Source organism: Parasteatoda tepidariorum, chromosome 1 (genome assembly GCF_982258835.1).
Source record: "Parasteatoda tepidariorum strain Cologne lab strain chromosome 1, Ptep-v5.0, whole genome shotgun sequence".
Lineage (NCBI taxonomy): Eukaryota > Metazoa > Arthropoda > Arachnida > Araneae > Theridiidae > Parasteatoda > Parasteatoda tepidariorum.
The window spans coordinates 66062587-66078915 of record NC_141755.1 but is presented as its reverse complement, the minus strand read 5'-3'; the positions used below and the strand labels follow the sequence as shown (position 1 = coordinate 66078915).

Below are 16329 nucleotides of genomic sequence, written 5' to 3'. Positions count from 1 at the left end.
AAGTGACTTTTAAGCAAAGATTTAAAACTTCAAAGAGATAAAAATATTAGGCAAATAAACATAAAACAATCAGGAAATAAAGTAAAAAAGAGTGCATGAGCCTATTTACAATTTAAAATGATGCAACAATACGTTTTGTTTATAATTTTCAAACCATTTTCGGCTTAATCATTATAATAAGAGTATTACAACTAGGATTTAACAAGGAATTCTTAAAAAAATAAGAACCTAAACTGCTTCCTAGAATTATGTCTCCTTCAATTTAATAGAAAAGAAGAGTAACTAACTGTGCTGTTAAGTTCTCGTTAAATATTACGATAAAAGTAAGAGAAAATACTTTGTAGTGAAAAATTTTAAGAAGGTTTTTTATACATTTTTAAAACAAGACTCAGTACACATAAATGTTTCATGTCACTTGCCAATGAGAAGAGATAAGTACTTAGATGAATGAAATAATTTTTGTTTGAAAAATGCAAGTTAATGTAAGATTAATCAAGTATCTTTAATATTTTTAAATGTTTAAAAATGATTAAATAATGATATTTTAATGCAAATAATATTTATATACTTTAATGATATTATTTACACTTATCAAAATGTTTTTATTTTATTTATGATTGAATGAGTTCTGTGTGTTAAGAAATAACCAAACTAAAATCAAAAATATAAGCTGTTTTTTTCTCATTTATTTAAGCTTCAGATCCCGTACAGATAAATGCAATTTGTTCACATTATCAATACTTATATTTTTCAAAAAAAAAGTGCCCTTAACTATATTGTACTGTTTAGTGTACAAACGGGAGATTAGTTCTTAATTGATATAGAATGATCGAAGTTACACTTAAAATGTCGGTAAATGATTTATACTTTATCGCAATCACGAATCTATTTAAGAATTTATTTTTGCAATATCAATTTCAACTCTTGCTTTATTTTTTTGAATGGTTTAATTTTGACTTTTTTTTTCATCGGCAATAAACACTAACTTTCAGAAGAATACTGAAAAAACTTTAAATTGTGAGAGAAATAATAACTAAACAATATTTATAAACTAATTTTTGAAAATACTTAATTATTAAAAATGTATAATGAAATCTCAAAAAAGGTGTAATTATTTAAATGATTTGACAACGAGAACTAAATCACAAAAAATAACAGAAATATATGACCTAACTAATAGAACTTTCACTATTTAAAAAATTTTTACAAATTGGAAGATTTTTAATGTTTAATGGAGAAGATATATTTTGGAAGCATCATACCAAAATAATAAATTAAAGCCAAAAAAAGTATACTTCATTCCAAAAATTATTTCAATAAAGAAACGGAGAAATGCTTTTTGCTTTTTTTTTCAAACAAAATGTTGCATCATATTATCTTATTCTTAGATAAATTGAAAACATAGTAAGAAAGCTATACAAAAATAATGCAAGTCATTGTAACAAAACAATGAAGAACGCCAAACAAATTCATTGAGTCCATCGAAGTTCAAGACAAACGTAACATAACAAGTCAAATGTAAATATTGAGTCAGAGAAAAATGGCGTCTCAATATAAAAAAATGGAAAAGTGTCTCTATATAAATAAGGAAGATAAAATGTAAAGCATAACTTGCAGAATCAGCAAAATATTCAAATAGAAATGCTGATCATATTTTATAGAAACCCTCACGACGTCGAAAATGCGGAAAAGGGCATGGCAGTTTTTGAAATATTATTCGGTTGCCAAAACAGTCTTAAAGATTCGGTTATTACATGTTACTGGGTTTTGAAGTTATGAAGGAAAGCGTCGTTGAATATTAATACGTGACGAAGTAAAGCATGGTGTTTGTTAATTTTTTATAGATTTCTTTTTTATTCTTCTAAAGTTTTATTGTACTTTGGCTCCATTCATACTAAATAAATTATTCATTGTATAAATTAATTTTTGATGTTTCGACAGTTTAAATAATGTATCAAAGATAAATATTTCATATTTATTGAATATATTAATGGGCAAAAACCAGAAAAGTTTCAAAAACTATGTTACGCAAAGAAAACACTTCCAGAAGTTCTTGATGCTTCTGATAAGAAATAAATTTAGACAGAACAGAAATAATAAGATAAGAATTAAATATCCCATACCTTTATAGCACTGATACAATTATAATTGTTACACATTAGCGATTTTTCGTATCTACTAATTTATTTGTACTTTTCAAGTATTATTTTTATGTGCATGCATATACCTAGTATGTATTGCTTACGTACTTTAATTAAAAACTAACCATGAAGATAAAAGCTATGTTAGTTGACCAAATATTAAAAATAAACTTGAAGTTACAGAAATGCAAAGGCTTGTAAATCATGTCATTTTGAAAGACAGAGTACTTCATCAAAAATTAAATTACAGATCTTATCAGCCAAGATCAATTTTTTTCGCTAAATTAAATTAAATTTTTCCTTTTCTTTTCTGAAAAGCAACAAATCTTCGAATGAATGATGCGAAAAATTTCCAAATTGGCGTTCTGTCTGAGATTTTATTGATTGAAAATCTTAAGATAAGACAATCACAAAACAAGATAAATTCATAAAATATTTATTTATAGCTTTATTATTTGATTATTTAGGGCAACCTAAAGAGCGTGCTTGCATCACTATTGTAAGTGCATAAAGTGTCGTATATATCACGCACTTAACCACTGAAATACTAAACCGAAAAATTATATAAATGTCTAGAATAGGATTGTGCTGAACTTTTCTATGGTATTTAGGTCAAAAACTGAAGAAAAAAGCTATTGTTATTGCAGTAGAAAAATTTTCGGTATAGTACGTTGATTTAAATGAAAGCAAGAACTAAAATGAAAAACGCCATGAAAAGATTTCGACAACAGAATAGATTTAAATTGATTAAATTGTGCTACAAAATCAGGGGAATAGGAAAAAAAATATGAAAAATATTTTATGGTGGAAAACTAGAAAATATTTTTAATATGCGTCACTTTTAATGCAAACAAACTACTAATGTGCAACTAGAATCAGAAAGATTATTATTAAACATTAATATGTATTTAAAATTTATTTCGATACATTAAACTAAAATATGAAACCTTAAACCATTTAACGCAAATTCTCAAAAATTAAAAATTCATACCAAAGGAAAAAATAAATACAGTTTCCATAAAAAATTAAAAAGTTGACTCAGACTATTATGTTATACATAGTTTTTAATAAGATAAAAACAATCTTAGCGTGAAGCAATCACAAAGATATTTAAGATAACTCTCTCACGCCGTGATTTTTTCATTTAACATTTTTACTTTTAGTTAATTTTACATTTTCTTTCATCCTATTTTCGTTACATATAAAGATTTTCTTAGAAATAATATTTTAAAAAGGTAAACTAGACTAAAAAAGGTCGTTACTGAAACTAGACTAAAAAAAGGTAAGATTTTTAAAAAATATGACACAATTAAAACAAACCATAGCGTTACAAACGTTAAAATTCCGGAACATCATCTGTATCGGATTCAATAACGTTAGCAGTGTCATCCTACGTGTCCCACTCAGCCATGGACATTATTTCATTTTGATCTGCTGAGTCTTGCAAAAAACTTCCCTTCTCCCATGTCCAAAGAATTCGAAATTCCACACTGTCTAAGAAATTATGAAATGACAATAACGGTAAGATAATTCTGATTAACTGATCCCCTCACAATGGCTGTTAAGGCGAGTTTAAACTTTAAAAAGTTCCAGAACAAATTTTGGTATAAAGTACCGGAACCTTAGAAGCATTATCTCAAAAACTCATTAATTTTTTTTTCTTCTTATAAAATCCATTTTTCCCGTAAAATATTATACCACAATTTTTACAGTACTATTTATTTAATTAGAGTGATTCAGGGATTTTACAGTATGTCTGAATTTTGTTCCTTAACATGTTCTGGAAAAAACGAATTTTACCATAAAAAGTACCGGGACCCCGAGTGCCGGTACATTTTACCCTATTTTGATTCAAACTTTTTTATAGTGTATTTGAAGGGGCGCCTCATAATATTTTTATTTGAGGGCAAATGTCTCATATCTAAATAAGGCCTTGTGAAAAAAAAGTTTACTTGAGAAAATTTTGTCGTATAATTGTTTTATATTTTAATATATTTTTACGTTTTTTTTTAAATTTATAATTTTTCATATTTATCTTTTTTCAGCGGTCGACTTATATATCTGATGTTCCAGAAATTTGCAATCTCGTAATCAAACAAAGTAGGTTGACTCATGCACATGGATATACGATGTAATCCACTTTTTCTACAGCTTCTTAAGTTAAATAACATTCATGAAAATATATACTTTTGGTAACTTTTTTAATTATTCTATATGAATCCCTTAGATTAAAACTTATTAAAAAACCATATATAAACTAGCTTAGTTGGTCTACTAAATGTTGTATATATGCAATCCATATCTTAAATAAATGAGTACGACTACAATAAAGATACACTGTTTCTCTGGAGGCAACAAGCGGACTTCATATTTGCAAGGACACGCGTGCTTAAATATTTCATTAGTGACTTTCCTGAGGCGTTGATTCTGCTTCAAAATTTTCGCTGAACTTCTAAAGCCATAATTTAAATAGCGGTTAAGCAAAGCGTCACTTTTCGTCATCCAGTGTGTTTAAATCTTTTGGGAGTCAAGTATGTTGTGTGAGAATCTTATTAAAACAGTTGAAATTGCATACTCATTCTGTCTTTTCTAAAGATATGAGGAGGATTTTACCTAGCTTAGAGTCCTGATTTAAAATCTAATGAAAGCTTACTCTATAAATTTTAAAACTGCCTTATTTACAAGTATCGTTAATTTTAAAAAAAGTCCAAAGTTAGTAGTTACACATATAAAATCTAAATAGTTAAAATACCCTACTACCTTTTTAATGACAATTTTGACATAAAATGTCTTTTTTTTGTTTTATATAAAATAAAACTATTAACTATTGAGTTTTGTTACTATGTCAAATAAAACAGAGAGAAAAAAACCCATCTAATTTAGTTATTAAATAGATAACTCTTTACTCATTGCCCTTTTCCTCAAAAGTACTTTTTCGATTATTTTCGTTCATTCAAAATGCAAAATCTTAAAATACTTTATTTGGAATCACAAGAAAGTTTGCTTTCATGTTTTCTATACATATGTCAGGAAAGACTACGGACAAATAAATTAAATAATTATTTTGTATTTTACAATTAAAATAAAATAAATTAATTGCAATTTTTGGCCTTTCTTGTCATATAAATTTCACTATTTTCTGTAAAATCTCTTAATGTTAAAAATATGTCAAATGCTTAGTCTATGACCTAAATTGAATTTTAATAATGCAAGAATAATGAAAAAATAAAAAAAATAACAAAGCTATGTGATTTTGTAAAAGGTTAATTTTTGTCTCTCAGGTTTCCCCCTTTTTTTAAAAGAAAATTATTTCATATTTCCTTTTATTCATACAATGCTAATGTATTATACCCACAGAAATCTGAATAAAAAAATTTCTAAATTGAAAATTTCTAAATTTTATCGCGAAAGTTATTTGGGCTGCATCTTATGTATTATAATTTTTAGTACTAAGGTTCATGCCTAAGTCAAGAAGTCTGTGAGTCAAGTATGTTGCATGAACCATATTAAAGTAGTCAGGGATATATATTTATCGGCCGATACTACCTTTTCTAATTATAAGAAGGGAAATAAGTAGTATTCAAGTTTGATTAAGTATAGCGAATACTTATGGTGTAAGTTATAAGTTCAGATATAAGTTATAATTATAGATGATATCTGACTTAAAACATAATATATGATGCATAACATAAAGTATAATAAGCAAAACATTGAAAGGGCAATTCTCTATCTCTGGGGAAAAAAAACTTTTTTGACAAGATATATATATATATATATATATATATATATATATATATATATATATATATATATATATATATATATATATATATATATATATATATATATATATATATATATATATATATATATATATATATATATATATATATATATATATACAATGGCTATTTTTCTTTTACCTTAGCAATAAACATCATATAAACAAAAAAGTTCTATATGAGTAATAAAAACTCGCATGAAGTTGGCAAAGATTCCCTTTCCAGTTTAATGGTTCTAACAAAAAATTACCGTTATTTTTCTTTATAAATGCTTTACTTCAGGAAACAAAAAACTCTATTAAGTTAGGCTTTTAGCCAAGTGTTGATAAAAAAGAACAATAGTACCACTAAAATTGCCAGAAATAAAAGTACTTTCATACTTTTGTCCCAAGAGTACCATTGACACGTCGCGTAAAAATGCTTTGAAATTTTTCTCGTGTAAAGTAGTCCAATTTTAAAGCTAGAACCCATTACGGAAGCTCTTCTTTCCTTGTATTTAGTTTTATTTCGAGGCAGTAAAACGGTTAAAATCTTTATTTTTACATTCTTACTTTCATGTATTTTTGTGAAATATATACTTCACCATCTTCTGAAAATTCTAGTTTAAGAGAAGTTCTCATTGAATTGTGGAAATAGAAAGTATAAAACAGGAAAGTGTTAAAACTAAAGTTTATTGTACGTTGCATTAGACAAAGAAATTATTAAAATAATTTTGAAAGCTTTAAATATTCTTTTCGTTTTATTTCTTTTTATTTAGAGTAATTATTTTTTTCATTTTTTATCACCATTATTGATGTGTTACTTGCCTGTAATTGTTGGGTGATATCAAAGTTAAAATATCACGATACTAGATAAATAAGAAAAATATCGTGTTGTGCTTTGATACGTCGATACTTCCTAAGAATATATTTTTATTTAATTTAACTATTCCGTCAATTTGTCTATATTTTTTTTATAACCAACGTTTAAGAACCGAGCAAATTTTAGGGTTTACGACTACTAATGTTCAACTCCGTAGCTTTGTAATTTTGAACCCAATCTTGAAGATAAGGAAACTCCTGTACCAAGCATTGGGAGAAATATACCTTTATGGAGGACTTTTTGATAGAACTAACCCGTATTTGCGTTACATGGAGAGAAAAACTACGAAAACCTCACACTGCAAGGGACTCTAACCCATGATCCGTCTACCACTGAGGATATTTTATGTCAGCACATGGGTCGGTGCAAACCGAATGCGGAATTCGTATAGACCAGCCATTGCTGGAATTCGAACCTGGTTCACCTCATTGTAAGGCAAACTGTCTATTTCCTGAGCCATCACAGTTCAACTTTTCGATATTATGCGAAACGCTATTGCGTATGCTAGTATGTAGATAGAATGTTAAAGACTGTAAAGATTGTTTTTTTCACGAAAGTAATAAAGCGTTGATATATCAAATAAAGTGAAATGGTATTACATAAAATACTAATGCGTAGACAGGTGTGTAGACAATAAGCACTTGATAAGAGTTATAACGTGTGCAATTCTTTCGAAATAGTTTCTAATCTTATTTGATTTAACAACTGGATAATTTCATTCACTTTAATTGTTAGACAAAGCAATCAATCGAGCAAAATATATTAGTCTCTAACAAATGGATAAATAGCGTAACATATCCCAGAAGTATTTGAAACAACCGCTTGCATCTCTACAGACGATTCAAAGCAGTTAAGGAATGGTGTTTATTGCTTCAAATAATTAAGTGCACAAGACTATAGAGAATTCTATTGATTAAGAAGGATGAATTCCTAAGATATCAACAGAATCCCAGTTTGATTCAAATAACAATCAACGTCGAATTAAAATTATCAATCTGATTGAGAAAATATATTATGAATGAATTTATCGCTACATTATTTAAAATAAGTGGAATCAAAATTAGTGATAGATAACGATTTAAGTTAAATAGATTTCCTTGTGACAATTTTAAAAACTTGCAATTTTTATAAGTTTCATTTGGTAATTAATGCATTAGGGACTTGTGTAAAATCATGTCAACCATTTTCGTTGAAACCAAAAAATGGCTCCAAACAATATGGATTTTCGCCAATAATGTACTTTATGCCAAGTAAATGTTTGTTACTTTGCTAAACCAGATTTGTTCGATGTTGTTAAAATATAATAATTTAAAGTACTTTTACACTTAAATATTTTTGAAAACAAGTAATGCCACAGTTTCTTGAATTGTATGTTCTATAACATTGATTTCTACATTTCGTTTTAAAAAATTAATTTTTCGTTTTAATCCCTATTAAATATGCACTGGTTTAATTTGGAAACAATTTGGTATCATTTCCTGAAATTTGCTCTTCCTTTCCTGCCATCTAAAATAACAATGAATAATTATAAGTTTCATTATTACTTAAATTTATGGTACCTTTTAAAGTTTTGATGCGTTACAGAAAGAACTGGTTGTAAAAACAATTAGAAAGTACCTTTCGTACTTGACGACTAATCAAGTATCAATCATTTCCTGAACACTGCAGTCAGAATTTAGCGCCATTTTGCTATCGCAAAGTTAATTGATCACTGGTAAAAATGTTAACTATTTTCTAAAAAAAATAGTGTTTAAACCGAACTTGATGACTAAACAAAATTACTTCGACGACTTAGCCACAAGCATAATTTATTCTCTTATAATACTACTAGAAATTCATATTCAATCGATATTTCATCGCATAATCAATCAAAATTAGTAAATAAATATTATCTTTTGATTTTCTGTAGGCAGAAATATAACGAGTTCTTTGTTGCTATGGTGCCAATATTGTGTTACGTTAAGTTTCGTTTTTCTTTTTCCAACCAAGACACACAAAACTACGTATAAATACAACAAATTGTTGATGTGCAGATAAAGCTCTTTAAACATAAAAATGCAACATTTCTTTTCTTATTGTTAGCAAAAATTTTCACTAAAAATAATTTCTTAGTAAGGTGTCTCACTTTTTGTAAAAAAGAAAATAATAACTATTTATTTGGCAAATAATAACATAAATAGCTTTATAAAAAAAGGCAAGGAGTAAGTGAGGACTTATTAATTTCAGGTTAGCCCATTTTCATGCTACTTATGTTGAATGACGTTGCTCATTGATTCAACATAAATTCTAATTTTTGCCTCGGAATACTACCTCTCTATTTTGCCCATTGCTACTGATTTTTTAGCCATTTTCTTATCTTTTTTTCATTATTATTTCATGGTAACTTGTAAGAATAAATAACTTAAAAGTGTTGTATCCAAACAATAAAATTAAGCATCCGTAACTGCATATTGAAAATGTTTAGAACTTTATTTTAAAAAGAGTTCAAAAATTCATACAAAGCTCAACTAAAATAAATTAGTATCCGATGTTTGAGGGAAACAATCTGAGGGGAATGGCATTAGCGATCACCGTGAACAAGAGGCTGACTTTCCTAATTACCTGTATTTTATTACACTTTTAAATTAACGTCTTTTTTGAATAAAAGTCAACTGATAGCGCTTTTTCTATAGCCTGTTTTTAAATGCTTGGTGTCGTTGATAAGTGAAAATAAATAATGCGGACGCCTTTTAAATAAAATCAATCAAATGAACTACAAGTTCTACAGATGAATGACAACAATTATAAAACTTTAATCTTTTAATAACAAATAATTTAGCATCAAAAACGGATTCTAAAAATTATAATTCTAAATTACAACAAAAAAGAACAACAACAAAACTATCTCTGGTTGCCACGCAACCTAAAGTGAAATATTAAAACAAATAAATCTGATGAAAATTAAAGGTGGCGCTTCGGTCAAATATACATACGCTAATGACTTAAAATCTTAAACATACTCCCACCTTGCAAAGTGATATTATAAATAGCACTTTGGAACAATCATTTAGCATTTCTTTAAAATACAAACTAACTCATGTATATTGGTCACCTTTATATGAAACTAATTAAAAAATATTTAGTCATTATGTAAATAACAAAAAGTTCATAAATCCAAACGTTGAGGAATTTTTATGATTCTTCCCAATCTGCCTTTGATAGGAGAATTCACTTCCAAATTATCAGGCACATCAACGGACTTAGGAATATTATCAACTTCCAAGTTAAGTTTCTTTGAAGACTTTTCCAGAACATCCATATCGTTCTTTGCTGATAACTCTAAAGGATAAAGTCTCTGGAAAGGTCGGATCCTTTCTCCTTGAGAGGTTCTTAATCTGGCTACTCTAGGAATACTGTCCTTTCCAGGATAAAGCTCCAAGACAATTCCAAGAGGCCAATCTATGCGTCGAGCATTATCTTGTCCTATTAAAACAATATCACCGATGTTTATAACATCATTCCTTCTTATTCCCTTGTGCACTAGCTGAGCAAGATATTCATTTCTAAATCTTTGTTTGAGATCTTCACGTAATTTTTGCAAAAATTTCACACGTTTCAACATAGAGGTTCGATTCACAAGGTCTAGATCGGGAGTTTCGTTGCTGTTGCTACCTTCCCCGTATATAAATGTTGCCGGAGTTAAAGGTACTAATTCAGATGGATTATCGTGAATGTAGGTCAATGGTCTGCTATTTATAACCGATTCACAGTCACATAAAATTGTAGTTAGTTCTTCATAATCCACAACAGATTTACCTAACACACGACGCAGAAGAGTCTTAAGCATTCCAACTATCCGCTCCCACCATCCACCCCACCATGCTGCTGTGGGTGGAATAAATTTCCAAATTATTTTCTGAGCTGTTGAGTACACAGCAATCTTATCCCAATCTAAATTCTTTAAATAATTGTTTGCTCCTACAAAGTTCTTTCCATTATCCGAGTAAATGACCGATATTCTACCTCTTCTTGCGATAAATCGTCTGAATGCTTGAATGAAAGCATCTGTAGTGAGAGACCGTACTAATTCAAAGTGAACTGCTCGGTACACAGCACAGGTAAACAAAACGATCCAAGCTTTTTCATTCGATTTTAGAAACAGCGGACCGGCATAGTCCACACCAGACACTTGGAAAACTTTTGTCTGAGTAACTCTTTCTCTTGGAAGGGGCACAAACGGAACTTCTACTGGTTTAGCTTGATGACGCTTACAAATCACACACTTGGAAATAATTTTATTTACTAACTTTTTAGCTTTAAGAATCCAGTATCGCTCTCTGAGTCTTGAGAGTAAGATGGAACGACCTGCATGCATCGCTTTTATATGCTCTTCACGGATTAATTCTAACACAACACTGTTAGCAGGTAAAAGGATTGGACATTTGAAATTCTCATTCTCATCACTATGTACCAGTTTGGTCTTTACTCTCAGAATATCACTTTTATCTCGAAAAGCTTGTATTTTGGCGAGAAATTTATCATCTTGGAAATGCGTTGTTTGCATTGACTTAAAAATCACACTTTCTGCCTTTGTTAACTCCTCACAGATTAAATTTCCCTTCAACTTATCCTGATGTGAAACGTTGTGGACAAAACGTAGGATCCAAGCTACTACTCTTACATTTCTGCTATATGTTGAAAAGTAATTACACCATATTTCCGTTACTTCAATATTTACCATGGAAATAACTACTTGTTTTCTTTTTTCCAAATTTATTTCCTCTTCATTAACGGAAATTTCGTCAGCTGCTGCAGGCCATTGCGTGTGGGAAATATATAGCCAGCTGGGACCCTCCCACCACTTCGAATTGCCAAGTTGTTGAGCAGAGCAACCTCTACTTGGTAAGTCTGCGGGATTCATAGATCCGGGCAAATGCCTCCATGCTTTTACTGGAGTCAATTTCCTGATTTCTTGAACTCGATTTTCCACAAATACACCCCATGTGTCTTCTCTTTTAAGCCAAGCTAATACAGTTGTTGAGTCTGTCCAGAAATGAACTTTGTCCGTCGGAAACTGTTTTACTATTTCAATAGACAGACGAGCTGCAATTGTGGCACCAAGAAGTTCAAGTCGAGCAATCGTTGTTTCCTTTTTCCCGCTAGGTGCAATTCTTGCTTTACTCTGTATCAGGTGAACTTGAACATTGCTTTCATCTTCTATTCTCAGGAAAACTACTGTGGAATACGCAAATTTACTGGCATCACAAAAGAAATGTAATGAAATGCTTTCGTAACCTTTGTCACAATGTAACCACCTTGGGATTTCTATGTGCTTCAGATATTCAAGCTGACTTAGCCACTTTGTAAAATCTTCTCGTGTTTTTGTGTCAACTTCATCGTCCCAACCAATTCTAGCTTTCCACAAATTTTGTAACCATAATTTTGGTCGTAGCGATACCGGGCTACTTATCCCCATAGGATCGAAAACTCTGTGTGAGGCAGCTAAAATGCTTCTTTTGGTGATTTTTTCAAGTTTTGTGTCTTTCATATCAGGAATATTAATTAACAGAGTATCACTTTGTCTATTCCACTTCATTCCTAGAATATTGGTCTCACTAGAATTAAGTTCTGATGGGTTAGTAGACTCCCACCCTCGTAAATCAAATTGTCTTTCAGCCATAATATTAGTAGCAACTTCTATGAATTGTTTCAGCTCTACTTCAGTTTTCACGCTTGTGAGGCAATTATCTACATAAAAACTGCATATTAGTTCCTGTATAATCTCTTTAGGGTATTTTTCATTCCCTCCCATTGCTTCCTCTAGTTTATTATTCAAATGGTATTGAATAGTAGCTCCTAGCAAAAACGGACTACAAGAAACGCCAAACACAACTCTTCGATGACGAAAATGTTTCAGCTGTCCATCTTCTCCATACCATAAGAATCGCAAGAAATTTCTATCATTTTCATAAAGACTTATTTGCAAAAAAGCCTTACGTATATCAGCTGTTACGCCAAATTGATATCTCCGAAATTTATTTATCATTGAGGGAATTACTTCTATCAAATTTAACCCTTTTTCTACACAATCATTTAAACTAGGAACTCCTTTTCTCTTAGAAGAAGCATTGAACACGGGCCTGATTTTAGTTGTGCTGCTCTCCTTTATCACAGGTCGATGAGGTAAGTAATGACAAAGTATCCCCATGTCTTCTTTTGGAACCTCTTCAATTATTTCCTCTTTCTCCCAGTCCTTGAACACTTCTCCATAGGCATCATACAATTTGTCGGTTTTCAACTTGCGTGTTGTCATTTGCAATCTCTTTAACGCCAAATCATAATTATCTGGCAAAGGCAAATGCCCATCAAGCCATGGCAGACTAACTATAAAACGGCCATCTCCTTCAACTTTCACTGTATTTAAGAAATGTTCCATTGAGGCTTCTTGCAGTTCCTCTCTAGATTTTTGTTCTGAAGGATCTTTTATTCCTAAAGAATCTAATCTCCACAGCTCAGAAATATCCATTTCTTTTACTAAAAGTGAAGTAACCAACATTGCATTGCTTGACGGTAAATCATTTTCAGGTGCTTTCCCTGTTAAAGTCCATCCCAATAGTGTCTCTATTGCTACTAATCCACTTGCCAAAACTCTTCGTTTTCCTGTCATAAGTTTTCCTATTACGTCAGCTCCAAGCAGAATTTGAACTGGTTGTGACTCATTTCCGACGTCTGACAACTTTATATTCATTTCTTCAAGCTCTTTTAACCAGGGTCCAAAGCTAACAGGTGTTATAGTATCACAAATAGATGCTTGATCCAAAGCTTCCATGTTACAAGTCAAGTTATTCTCTGGATTCCTTAATCTAATTCTATAACACGTGTGTTCAAATTTATCTGATTTATGACCACCAAACAAAGAGTGTATGAGAGTTTCTTTTCTCAAGGGAACATATTTCATCGTTTCAGCCAAATTTTTTAAAATATATGTTCTTTGTGATCCAGAATCTAAAACTGCTCTCACCACAATTTCTTTTCTATCAGATATCAGCTTTAGTTTCATAGTTTGAAGGAACACTTTCGGACCGTACGTGATGTTGGACATGTTTATTTCAGAACTTTCACTTTTCTGCCCGGATTTATCGGGTTCACGATTTTTTGCAGCTAAAGATTCACACATTAGTACCACATGTCTTTTACCGCATATGACACATTTTATAAAAGCTTTGCACTTACGAACTGGATGTCCTTGCATTAAACAGGCAAAACAACATTGACTTTCTCTTACTATGTTCTCTCTTTCAGCTAAAGTCATATTTCGAGCGGAAAAGCAATCTGAACTTTTATGTTTCCCTGAACAAAACACACACACTTTCTTCAAATCTTTTACATCTGTAGTCAATAGATTTGCCGCTGTTGAAAATCTTTTTGTTGGCAAATCTCTTGCTTTCTTTTTAAAGGGTTGGCGTTTTTCATCAGATCCCAAGCCAAAACCTGACATGGCCAAATTAATTCTTTCTTCACCTTCCGTTTCTGCCTTCAGAAAAGCCATGATGTTCGTTAATCGCTCTTTGGCGTCAACTGAAGCAACGCGGGAAGAACTTCGGTTCCAGGCTTTTAGAAACTCTTCTTGGAAACAAGATTCTACCATAGGGAATAGTATTGAAGCGCATTTCTCGGTCGTAACACCTAACGTTTCTAAAGCTCTAAGATATGACTCTAGTTTGTCATAAAGGGACGTCATAGATATCTTTTCATGCTTTTGAACGGAAACTATGAGCTTCAACAATTCCCTAACATAAACTTCGACCAAAAGGTCATCCTTGCCAAATCGGGCTTTAAGGCTGTCTACTGCTTTGGTATAGTTTGCAGCTGTTGGAGGAAAGCTTTCTACAACTTCTCTAGCTCTAGATCCAACAGTTGTAGCCTGAATCAGGTATTGAAATTTGTTTTCAGGGGCAATATCTGTATCATTATTAATTTGTTCAAATTGTCCCCAAAATGGTAGCCAATCTTTTAAATCTCCACTAAATTGCCTAAGTTCTAATTTTGGCAAATTAAACTGCTTTCTGGCACTGGCACAAATAATATTTGGCGGAGACTCACCGGTTCTTTGCGATGTAGCTTGAATTCTCGCCAACTCCAGTTCATGGTTTCTTATACTTTCTCTCTCTTCATATTCTCTTTGTTTCTCTTCATATTCTCTTCGTTTCTCTGTTTCTTCATATTCTCTTTGTCTCTCTTTTTCTTCATATTCTCTTTGTCTCTCTTTTTCTTCATATTCCTCCTTTTGTCGTCGATCATTGACAGTAGCTACCAATACACTTGTTACAAAATCTGGATCAGCTAAATATTCTTTACTTTTCAAAATGATCGTTTTCAGATCCGCTACAGTAGCCTTTTGAGGTAATACTTCGCCAATTTCTTGGGCAACAATAATAAGATCTTCCTTTTTAAATCCTTTTGATGCTAAAAACATTTTTCAAATCAGAAATAGCGTATCAACCGTCCTGTCGCGGACGCCACAAAATGTCGCTAATAAATGAAAATAAATAATGCGGACGCCTTTTAAATAAAATCAATCAAATGAACTACAAGTTCTACAGATGAATGACAACAATTATAAAACTTTAATCTTTTAATAACAAATAATTTAGCATCAAAAACGGATTCTAAAAATTATAATTCTAAATTACAACAAAAAAGAACAACAACAAAACTATCTCTGGTTGCCACGCAACCTAAAGTGAAATATTAAAACAAATAAATCTGATGAAAATTAAAGGTGGCGCTTCGGTCAAATATACATACGCTAATGACTTAAAATCTTAAACACTTGGTTTAGTTTTTCCAAACCAAATAAGAAGCTATTTTTAACAATTAGAAACTGACTCAGAGCTGTGTAAAATCTTAAGGGAACCTGATGTTGTCAAGTACACAAGAATACAAAGACTAAAATGGGCTGGACATATAATCTGAATACAGGAAGACCGAAAGTGCGAGAAAATATTTTTATCAAAACCTATGGGAGCAGATGAAGTCCACGTCTTAGGTGGATCGAAAGTGTTGAGAAGGACATTAACACTTTGAAAATCAAGAACAATCACCAAACAGAGTTTGAAGGAAATCAGATAAAAGGAAACTCCTAGAGAAGGCCAGGGCCCACCCAGGGCTGACAAACCAGTGAAGAAGAATTTAACTGAAATAACCACGTTTACTAAATAAAACAGTCGATGTAGCAAAATAAAACAAACGTGAGCAGTGGAATCATTAGACTTTACAAATTATAGTTTTCAATAACAAATGGCTGTAATGTTAAAAAAAAATAGCATTACATTAAATGAAATTTTCAAAAATTCAAATTATCTCTCCCAAAACTAACGTTAGGCTTTAAAAAAAAGTTGTAATCATCGACTTCCAAGCCACTATTTCCAGAATCAGCATTTTAACATCGTCATAGTAGTGACATGATATTAGGGCAATGTCTATAATATGACACATGCTATAGTCGTAGTAATAATGTCAGTAATAAGTATATATTTAATTATTAAAACTAAGATTTTTTTAAT

The 16329-nt window shown here is 30.8% G+C and overlaps 1 protein-coding gene across 1 annotated transcript; it reads right to left on the bottom strand.

Moving 5' to 3' along the window:
* Positions 1–9929: 9929 nt before the first annotated feature.
* On the bottom strand, positions 9930–15239 carry LOC147816490 (uncharacterized). The gene is made up of 2 exons (XM_087156641.1): positions 15122–15239; positions 9930–15001 (listed from the first exon to the last, which is right to left on the bottom strand). The coding sequence occupies exons 1-2, from the start codon at positions 15237–15239 to the stop codon at positions 9930–9932; spliced, it is 5190 nt and encodes a 1729-aa protein (XP_087012767.1).
* Positions 15240–16329: the final 1090 nt, after the last annotated feature.